The sequence below is a fragment of the Pseudomyrmex gracilis genome, unplaced genomic scaffold (genome assembly GCF_002006095.1).
Source record: "Pseudomyrmex gracilis isolate BER0280 unplaced genomic scaffold, ASM200609v1 scaffold_69, whole genome shotgun sequence".
In the NCBI taxonomy this organism is placed as follows: Eukaryota; Metazoa; Arthropoda; class Insecta; order Hymenoptera; family Formicidae; genus Pseudomyrmex; species Pseudomyrmex gracilis.
In genome coordinates, this window is record NW_018020653.1 from 453,518 (window position 1) to 464,736 (window position 11,219).

Consider the following 11,219-nt stretch of genomic DNA (forward strand, 5'->3'; position numbering starts at 1 on the left):
AATTTCGTTGATATTTAGTAGTTGAACGCGTTGAAAGACTCGTTGAAAGCAACGTCTGTACATTTTATGTGTGTCTTGTTAGTAGAGCAGCCGCGATTTTCTGCGTGATATTACATTTTCATTTACTTTCTTTTTTGAGTATTTTTTTTTTTTTTTTTTTTTTTTTTTTTTAATGGTTTTTCGCTTGGCATATAACGTTTTGTGTAGTTTTTGAAACTTGCAATGTCCTTTCGAATTTATTTTGTCTCTCAAGAGAATGTGTTCACACACGAATTCAATATATGTATGAATTAATTCTCGATTGTCCTGTTGTAAGGCTTCTCGCACAGCGACACGCGCGTGCACGCCAAAATTGCGCAACTCTCGTGTGATATATAAAAAATTGAGTTGAGACCTCGTCTCGCGTCATAGTCGTTAACTCGATCGATTTGTGTTTTTATTTTCACGCTAATCTATTTCTTTCGATTTGAAACAATAATAAAAACGCAGTAGGCAAGGAAAAAATAAATTAAAAAAAAAAAAAAATGGAAAAAAAACCCAAAAGAAAAAAGAGAGAGAAAAGGAACAAAATTTTGGAGCAATAAGCCTTGCTACAGTGTTACACAATGTGAACGGGGTCTATTTGTTTTATGGATTGTTTAGGGCTGAACCAACAGGGGGGCCAAAGATATCAACGCGACGCAAGCGGAGAGCTGGCAGAGCCTCCGAGTAAGTAGAAAGAAAAACCAAAAAAAAAACAAAAAAAAAAAAAAAAGAATCGAAGTTTCGAAATAATAATTAATCGCCAAATTATCCTGACTTTTTCCTCTCAGCGCATCTGTAATTAAAACCGGTCGAGGATGTGTTGGAATTTCCACATTTTTATATCTCTGTCACACACACACATTTGACACACAAACACACACACACACACACACATAAGATGTTTACATTCAGCTCTACATGTTCACACGCAGTTTTGACTTTTATCGACGCCCCTAAAAATAATCTTTCATCCGCTTTCTCTTTTATCTGCCTGTGTAACATGTAAGCGATGCATATACAATACGTTTAATATATTATATGCATATAATAAGGGAACAATGAATCGGTTTTTGGGAAAAGGTTTTCTCTTTCTATGCGCCGTTTTAATCGAACCTCGGATTCGGATTCAACATATGTTCGACTTTGATCAAAGATTAGACCAAAAACAAGCGAGCTGTCTCAATTTCAGTAAACGTTGCCCCCTGGAATGAGTAAATTCCAATGGAACCTTAATGCTACATTGCGGTATCTGATGCGGGTTTTGGCGGCCGAGCAGCAAAGTGAAACAGTAGACAACAGAAAGAAACAGAAAGAGAACCGCACAAAGAAAGAAAACTCTTTTGTCCCCCTTTCCTCTCAACTTCCTTTCTTTCTCTTTCTCTCCCTCTCGCGGGGGAACCGATTCATTACTCTCTTGTGTAATTAAACGCCCTTCTATAGTATGCTAAATATGCTAAGTGTATACTGTAATCTTCATGTCTCTTTCGGTGTCTGTATTTTTTTTTTTTTTTTTGTAGCCGTGTGCAAAATGTGCTGCTTCTTTATGTTGATCAGTTGCGTCTGTCACGATCGAATCTTCTTTAGTCTTTTTGTTTGTTTTAGTAAAAAACATTTATGTAGAGTAACGCAAAATTGTTATCGGACTGACAATGTACGGTAGACCACGTGAGCCAACATTTTATTTCATTCGTTTTTAATAGTTGCGACGTTTACTCTCTTCAATAATCTTTCATGAATGCGAAGCGCACTCACGTAATATCTATATACTCTACGATTCTCTCTATCATCCTATCGTTCTCTTCTTCGGTCCTTTTTTCGTCTAATGTCGTCAGAGCGCAATATATATACTAATAGAAAGTTCATGTCGTGTACAATAAACAGTTTATACTTTTAAGTGACGTATATGTAATTTTAAAAGAGTAATATCACACGTTAGATCGGCGACATTTGTTCATTAGAATGACGTTAAGCACGATATATGTGTGTAATTAAAATAAACTGTCAGGAAAATTGTTTTATCTTTATTATAATTGTCTCTCTTATCCCATCTCTCTCTTCCTCTTTCTCTCTCTCTCTCTTTGTTTCTCGCTCGCTTCTATAAATATGTCTGTTATTCTTCGCGAGCAACTAAGGGACACTTTTTGGGATAAGAAACTCGCGAATTTTCGAAAGATAAAAAACGTACACGACAGTAGCTACTAATTAGTCTCTGAATTAGATACCAGGTTTTGTCTTATTTTCTTTCTCATCAGACGTTGGAGAGTTGTTAACCGACCGTTAAGACAAGAAATAGTACTTGCGGATTTAGTTTTATATTTCTCCTTTTTTTCCTTTTCTCTCTATGCAGTAGGTATTCACTCACCTACCCACACACACGCACACACTCACTCATTCACTCACTCACTTATACATACACAGAGAGAGGGAGTTTCATAACAAACGCAAACGATAATAACAATGTTATCATCTTTGAAAGATGAATATACAGGACGTCTTTTCGCCAATTATACACACATATGATTCCGAGTGTGTTACCATGACTTTTTCTCTTTCCACACGGAATCATGATTGTTGCGTGTTGTTTGACGAACCTTGAATGACCTCACGTGCATGATTCGATTGAGGGTTCTCCTCCTCTTTGTTTTCCTCCCACCCTCTTCCATTTGTTCTTGTTGGAATTGTTACTTCGCACGACGAACTGCTCTTGACTGACGTTTCGAGTTCGAAGTGTTTCACGATTCGATAAACTTTGTTGTAACATACGTGTAAGTGTGGTCGGAATTGTTGCAGGATGGTAATGGGAATTGCTTAATCAAATTGTACGTTTTTTTCCGATTACGCTAATAAATTCGTTTCTCTTTCGGGTTCTTCTTAACAGAGATCTCTCCTCCCCCCCCCCTCCTCCTCTCTCGTCCGCTCTCTTCCACGGCGAGACAGATTTCCTGTACGTTACACAGTGTCACAGATTAACGCAGACAATCATTACATTAGTGTGTCAAATTTGTTGTTTTGCGGGGAGATCGCTTGGATAAACCTTCACGCAATTCTTGAAAGAAATCGAGTGAATAATTTTCGAGAATCCCCCGAAAAAAAATGACAAAACTCACGTCTGTTTTTCTCTGTGTCATTCGGCTATCTCGGAGAGGCGACCGAGGGATGTGTTCCTGAGACTGTCGCGTCTCCGTTTCCGCTGTTTCAGAAACCCGGCGGAGATGTCACACACCTGCCGCGGCACGATTTCCTTACACGGGGCCTTAATACACACGGTGGACGCTTGCACCTTCGTCGTCAGCAACGGCGGTACGCAAACCTTCCACATCAAGGCGTCGACCGAGGTGGAGCGACAGCAATGGGTCACAGCTCTCGAGTTGGCAAAGGCCAAGGCGATCCAAGCGATGGAATCTGGTTCGTACAAAAATTTTTTATCATTTCGCACGCGTTTTGCAAATTGGCGCACAAACTAATGCTTGTATCGACTCGAGCTATTTCTTTTATTATTTATTTTATGCAACGCAATATCTTTTAGAAGAAGAGGAGGAGGAATATCAAGATAACGACAATCAAAAGGTAGAAAACACGTCTGTGATCAAGGATTTAACGCAACGATTACAAGATTTGCAAGCGTGCAATGACGTGATGGTGAAGCACGGAACTGCGCTTCAACGAGCTTTAACCGATTTGGAAGCGCTAGAACCTTCGTCCTCCGATTTAGGAGCAAAACTCAAACTCGTCAACGAGCGAGCCACGCTTTTCCGAATTGCCGCAACTGCTATGGTTAATGTGAGTTCAAACAATAAAAAAAAAAATAAATTTCTTTATTAATTGTTCAAACAATAAAATTTCTGCAAACTTTTATTAAATCTATCGTATAAAAAAAAAAAAAAAAAAAAAGAAGTCGATAATTATTGAGACTGGATGAATCATTATACGCGTTCAATAAATCTTGTCGTAGAGAGAAACAGAAATTATGGCACGATTACAAGTAAATAATTTGATTGTTCAGATTCTTTTGAAGAAAAAAATCGATGTTTCTTGAAAAACAATCGGTAATTCGCTTGGTATGTCATTGACGCGTTCAAACATTACGTAAAAAATGGATGAGATTCACAGAGCAGAGTTCAATTTACACAATTAGAATCATCTCAGCTTTTATTCGCAAAATTAACCTTGGCAATGGCATTCTCTTTGCTGATGTTAACCTAATACTGGCATGATCTAAGACAAACCTAAAAATGGATTGGATATCTCATTATATTGCAGAAGAGCGGCGATTATTTGCAAGCAGCCCAGCATCAGGAGCCTAAATGGAAGAAGATGCTGCAGCACGAGCGTGACCAAAAAGTGCGAATAGAAAAGATGGTCGAGCAGCTAGCTAGACAACATTCCCATTTAGAGGAAGCTGCTCAGCACGCGAATATTCCTTCAGTAATGCCCGCGAGCGGACACAGACTTTCACGTAAGTAAATTTGAACATTTTCACGCGCTTCTTTTGTTTTCGTTTTTTTTTTTTTTTTTCAATATACTTTGCCTGAGTGTGTTTTGTTATTGTTTATACTTTCTTTTACATTGTTATTTAAAAGCATTCTAGATTATTCAAGTTTTGTGCTGTCTTCTTTTACTATATTCTCTCAAAACAAAATTTTATTAAAATTTCTCCCGATTCCGTTTTGACTAAAAGAAGCCACTAGAGAAATAGAAATTATTCACAAAGGAAATACAAAGGAAAATTTTTATTATAAATTAAGTTTCTGCAGTTATCTGTTAAAATTTACATGTTATCGACTTTCACTTTGAATTTTTATCAGTCGTATAATAAAACTGGACTAAATAAATCAAAAGTAAATAAATATTAAAGAAAACTGAATGAAATGTGAACTTATTTTTAAAGTATGTGAGATTTTAAGTAAACTTATTGTTAATGAATTTAAGTAAACTTATTGTTAATGAATTTTTGAAACACAAGAGGCTATCAAAAAGATTTTAATATTTTAGTAAATGAGTGTCATGAAAAATATTAATATTTTGTCTTGAAGTAAACATTCTCAAAAATTTATATTGAGAGTCTTTCACGTCCGGTGACATCAATGTGGTGCCACGTGCAAACCGACAGTTTAAAATATAAATTTTATAAAAAGAGAAATTCGAATTTCGCGCCTTATTTATTTGCTTTTGTCCGCGCTAGATGGCTTCCAGAAGCCAGCACTGCAAAACGTTATCGTGCTTACGTCATTTGTAGTCTACGTACGCACCATTTCGTAATGCTGTAACTACACAGTGTATATAGAAAAGTGTGTGTATTTGTCGTATATATTATATATATACGTATAACACGATATGTGTTTACACACACGGTAATGTGTGTGCGCGCGCGTGCGTTGTGTGTGTGTGAGAAAGAGAGAGAGAGAGAGAAAGAGGGAGAGAAAGAGAGGGACATGCATATCTACACACGAGTGCACTTCCGTTTCTTCTGAGTTGATGCTCAACGATATTCAATTAGGCAGCTCTGAAAATTTAGCGTTTAATTTATTTTTCAATTTTTTTTACTTCTTCCCAAATCTCGGTCTTCAAATTTTCGGGAAGGTGCTCCGAAAATCAACTCTTTCTTCTGTGACAAGTTGAAGGTAGCTATAGAATCGGTAAAAAGTGTCAAAGTAATCATGCTGACGTTATCGTTACTTCGGTTGGTTTGCCACGATGATTTTTTGACTAACGAGACTCTTGTTCGCGAATTAATTTAATTTCGGAATCCGCGTTATGTGAATGTGTGCTGATTACATGTGATTACGCTAGAATGTGAGGTCATGTCCATGCGTTTCTCTACTTATCTATACCGTTTTTTACGCTTTCTGTGCCAAAATGGAAGTAAATGTATACTTAAACGAGAGACAATGAGAAAGAAAAAAGTTAGACGATTTAAAAGCAAATACAAGAAAGAATACAGATGTATAGAAGTATACAAAGCATCCTTTTTTTGTAATTCATCAGGATTCTTCTAGTATTTAATTAATTCACAAATATTTTTTTAGAACAAAGTGAGAGAAAACATAAATCACAATTTGCTTAAAATAATCAAGAAAAACCATAAATAAAGCAAGCAAATCAAGAGCTACTTCAAAATTAATTGTAATTGAATCGTTATCATGTCTTTGTAAGCTGGTGGAATATCTTATCAATGTTTTATATACTGATATTATATACTGATATGATGAATATAACCAATCAAAGTAAAACACATCTGCAATGTGTGTGCCATTGTTTTCCCTACTTCAATTCAACATGTTGCTACATTGAAGACATTGCACTATGCAATAGAATACATTTTTGTTTTATCTTAATGCTTATCAAAGCTTCTGATAATTAAATGATCTTTGTCTGAAACTGGTTCTCCTTTGTTCTCCTTTTATTCAGTGTTCTACTTTATTTTTTGTAGTATAACACTTTAAACACAGATAAAAAATTTTATTTTTGTAGATCCTGCAGTAACAACTTCTCCGTCGGAGGATGAGGAAGATAACGTTGAATTTTACGATGCACAAGAATCAGATACTTTTACTTTAACCATACCTGCCACAAATAATTCACTTTCTCATACGAGAGATCGCACTGATTCTCAAGGTAGCGACGATGGCTCTAGTTCAGAAGGAGATCCAACTCCTTTGCTTGTCTCCGATTCTACTGGTGCTGAATCGTATCTCATTGTGACCGATTCTACAGCAGCTCAGACTCCTTCACCAGTTTCAGCAGCCACAAACGATCTGGATAATGTAAGAAACTTAGAAAGATGTAAAAAAATTATCCTTTTTACGAATTTAGATATTTGTCACAGATGATGTATATATGAAAACAACTCTTTGTACAACAGACAGCTTGGCAATCTAATAATGGCAGCAGCGGCACCAGGATGACCACTGTTTCCAAAAGAAAACGAAGAACTAGGGTACCTGACAAACCAAATTATCCCTTGAATCTATGGAGTATTATGAAAAATTGTATTGGCAAAGATTTATCGAAAATTCCTATGCCAGTTAATTTTTCTGAACCACTTAGTATGCTTCAACGTCTAACAGAAGATTATGAATATGCAGATATTCTCGACAGGTACATCCTAAATAAATTCGAGACATTGTATTACAGTTCAAACATTCTGCGTAAAACGCAGAATCATAACGTGCGTAGAACACAGTATTATATCGTGTTATCCGTGTATACACGTTGCTGAAAAAACAGTCCATTTCATTCGTTTATTCAATAAAACGAAATAACACAATTTAATTTTTTTTAAACTAGGGCTGCAGAATGTACAGATAGCTATGAACAGATGGCTTATGTAGCTGCATTCACTATATCTAGTTACTCTACAACTGCGTCCAGAACAGGGAAACCTTTTAATCCTCTGTTAGGTGAAACTTATGAGTGCGATCGCACAGACGATCTTGGATGGCGTGCGATTTCAGAACAAGTGTCGCATCACCCGCCAATGCTGGCGCAACATTGTGAAGGAAAGAAATGGCGCTGTTGGCAGGAATTTACAATGGCTTCTAAATTTCGCGGAAAATATTTACAGGTATGTTATTTATATAATTCTTTATTTCAGGATGTGGAATCATTGTCTTTTAAGCAATATATATATATATTTTATTGCATTATTTAAAAATGAGAGTTTTATGATTAGGTGATTCCTCTGGGTACCGCTCACTTGGAATTTGACAGCGGTCAACAACACTACACATGGCGTAAAGTCACTACTACAGTACATAATATTATAGTTGGAAAATTGTGGGTCGATCAGACCGGCGATATGGACATAGTAAATCATAAGGAAGGTATCAAATGTCACTTGAAGTACATACCATACTCGTATTTCTCGCGAGACGTTCAGCGTAAGGTGAAAGGAGTAGTCATGAATTCTAATAAAGAAGTAAAGTGGGTAGTTCAAGGTACGTGGGACGCAAAAATAGAAATTGCTCCCGTGATAAGCACATCTGGTACAGCTGATAATCCAGTCTATAAAACAGGCCCTTATATATTAGCTTGGAAACGACGAATGCTTCTGTAAGTGTACAATATCAACACATGGAAACTAGATTTATTCTAAAACTTGCAATATTTTTCTCATTTTTTTTTTAAATGTGTTTTCTCAAATACATATACTTACATTTGAAAAACGTTACTATGTGTCATGTGTAACAACATGTATATTAATGTAAATCTAAAATATCTTGATTTATTTCACAGCGATGATTGTGAGAAATATTATTCATTTACGGAACTAGCATGTCAGCTGAACGAACCAGAAGAAGGCATAGCTCCTACAGATTCTAGGCTAAGACCTGATCAGCGATTGATGGAAGATGGTCGATGGGACGAAGCTAATGCAGAGAAATTACGTTTAGAGGAAAAGCAAAGAGCGACTAGGCGAGCGCGTGAACATGAAGCTGAAAAGGCTGCCGCACAAGGTACGCGAGTGTGTGTATGTGTGTATGTGTGTGTACGTATGTGTCGCAAAAAATGTTTACTCACGAAAATTGTTTATTTACAGGATTACCCTACGAATCGTATGAACCGTTGTGGTTTAAGAAGAAACAGGATCCGTATACAGATAGTCGGTGTTACGTTTATAACGGCGAATATTGGGATTGTAAAAACAGAGGTGACTGGTCACGATGTCCAAACATATTTTAGTTTGTTGTATAAATACATTCTACATTTCCAGGACAGCTGTTGTGTAACTTTTCAGAATTTGATCGGAACAAGATTTTGACTGACGAGTTTTTCTTTTTTTCGATCGGTATGTCGTTTTGATTTATTACGACTTTAGTCGAAATTGCAATAAAAGCACATTTTGATGTGCAAAATGAAGCAGGAAACAATACAAACACAATTGGAGTTTACTTAGCTCGCCAGATGTCGAAATCGTTCCGATCATTTCGGATTGTTTCAGAATGTTTATAATAGTAATATAAATGACAGAACCCGAAAAATTTTGATCGGAAACAGTTCCATTTATGTAGTCACATGATAGCTGTCTATGTGACTCGTTATATGTATGCAGTGCAGAGAAAGTTGGATCTTTTAAAAGTGACGGTAGTCGATATATATAAAAGTTGTAATCGCGCGACGTTCAAGACTTTAATTGTGCTTGAAAAAAAAAAAAAAAAAAAGATATTACGTGATAATAGAGGTGTTGCGCGAAATATGAATTAGAATCGACGGCAATCGTACAGAGAGCCATTGAAATTAAAATTGTTTTTCGGCCAAACTACGAACAAAATTGCGTAACATATTCAGCATGATCAAATATTGACATGTAAAGAACAATTTTTTCTTTTTTTTTCGAAAAATCTTTTCGAAATAAAAAGTCGTTAATTGTAAAGACCGTAGCGTAATTCGTACTTCAATCAAAACGTTTTGGAAACACCAATCGAAAAATAATTCTTCCAAGTTTTCAGTGTGGCTTTAAAAACAGTTTTAAGATAAATAAAAATTAATTAATTAGGTGATAACTTGAGATAATTCTGATGAGATATCTTTGTACGATTTCTATCGAGCCTAAATAAGTAATTCTTCCAATGAATGGACAAAGTTATTGGCGTTCTAATATGCACAATATGCAGTTTGTAATTATTGCCTTTGTTATGTTATTTGGATTTTCTATGTCTTGCCTGATATCTTTTTTTTTCTCTTAATATGACATCAATCCATTCTCCGTTTTTTTTTCTCTTGATCAATCAGGCGCATTTAAGCTAACGTTCTCAATTAACGTGCCTAATATATTTAGGATTTCAAAAAATTTAATATCCAGCTGTTTCTTGAATCTTTTTTCGATTTATAATATTTTTTAAGTGTGTTTTCACATATATTAGCCGCATATATATAAATTCGTGCTCAATAAGTATTTTATTGAAATTATCATAAAGTGTGTATTGAGAGAAATTGCCACGAGATCATAAAGAGAGAAAGGGTTTGAGAAGTTTTTGTTAGGTCATATTACTAAAAGGAAAAAATTCAAATTTAAAAAGCTACAGCGTATCTCAGTTTTCAGTATTGTGTCTCGATTTATTTTTAGACAAAATTAATTAATTAATTTTGTGAGACATTTATCTTTCAGTTTAAGTTTGTTTTACTGAAGTCGTGATTGTGCCATTGTATATGCGAAAATTGTGAATATTTCATTGTTTAATCTATCTCCTTGTGAGAGTATTTTCATAAATAAGTACACGAATGTGCACTGAATGAGAGGCAAAATCGAAAAAAAAAAAAAAATTTAATACAAATAAATGGTAAAATCTCAGTATTTACTGATATTTTAAAAATTTTTTTTTATCAATAATTTTTAACGACAAAGACACGTTTTTTAAAATACTACTAGCAAACTGAATTTTGATACATATTAGCATTACTCATGTGCCTATATTTTTGTCATGATTTCTCTTCATTGCATATTCACTGTTTGACGCAGTGTTAGGAATAAAATATTACGAACTGTTTGAAATAAAAATAAAATAAAACACAGTATTTGTGTAAATCCGATAAAAAGAAGAATATATACATTTCGAATTTACTTGATAAGTTTTACACATTCGAATAATTCGATATATATATATATATAATAAAAGACGATATGTGTATTGTTATACACATTCAGAGCGAACGTGTTAAACAAACACACACACGTATGCAACGACTACATACTATTCACTGATTTTATGTAACATATATAGGTCGACGACGATGCTTCCAAGTTTGGCCAATGTTCTCGCAAAAATCACGCCACGTTTCGTAAATTTTGAGCTCTCCGCGAACATCGCCGAGCTGCTGCGACACGTGGAAATATGGTTTTTTTTTTTTTATAAAAGAATGATTTACGGAAACACACCGAGATATAAAAAAAAAAAAAAAACGACGGGTGCTTGAGGAAGCGCGAATTCAAAGCTCTCCGCGAATGTTTCGTTTGGAACACTCGAGGAGATAGAAAATTAAGGTCTTGAGCTTAACGATTTTTTTGTTGCTCCTTCGAAAGTACGTTTACGAACATTCACACTTGTATTGTAGGCGAGCGTGACGATTTATGATAAATTTGCGTGTGTATGTGTATATGTGTGTGTATGTTGTGTATTTATACATGCATGCAGTATGTACATAAGGAAACTTATTGTATATCCTAATCCTTCCTGCTTATGAGCACATAGGACGTT

The 11,219-nt window shown here is 35.2% G+C and overlaps 1 protein-coding gene across 4 annotated transcripts in view; it reads left to right on the plus strand.

Annotated features, from left to right (window-relative positions):
- The window catches only part of LOC109854554 (oxysterol-binding protein 1), a 13,599-nt gene extending 3,307 nt beyond the window's left edge, over positions 1-10,292 (plus strand). The window contains exons 2-11 of one of the 4 annotated variants that reach the window (XM_020427753.1): positions 643-708; positions 3,170-3,429; positions 3,551-3,804; positions 4,285-4,480; positions 6,496-6,788; positions 6,887-7,122; positions 7,312-7,588; positions 7,697-8,076; positions 8,260-8,480; positions 8,564-10,292. In XM_020427753.1, coding sequence (XP_020283342.1) covers positions 643-708; positions 3,170-3,429; positions 3,551-3,804; positions 4,285-4,480; positions 6,496-6,788; positions 6,887-7,122; positions 7,312-7,588; positions 7,697-8,076; positions 8,260-8,480; positions 8,564-8,706 — 2,326 coding nt within the window. In that variant the 3' untranslated portion in view covers positions 8,707-10,292. The remainder of the gene's footprint in view (positions 1-642; positions 709-3,169; positions 3,430-3,550; positions 3,805-4,284; positions 4,481-6,495; positions 6,789-6,886; positions 7,123-7,311; positions 7,589-7,696; positions 8,077-8,259; positions 8,481-8,563) is intronic. The other 3 variants (XM_020427754.1, XM_020427755.1, XM_020427756.1) reach the window with 3 other exon arrangements.
- The last annotated feature ends 927 nt before the right edge of the window (positions 10,293-11,219 follow it).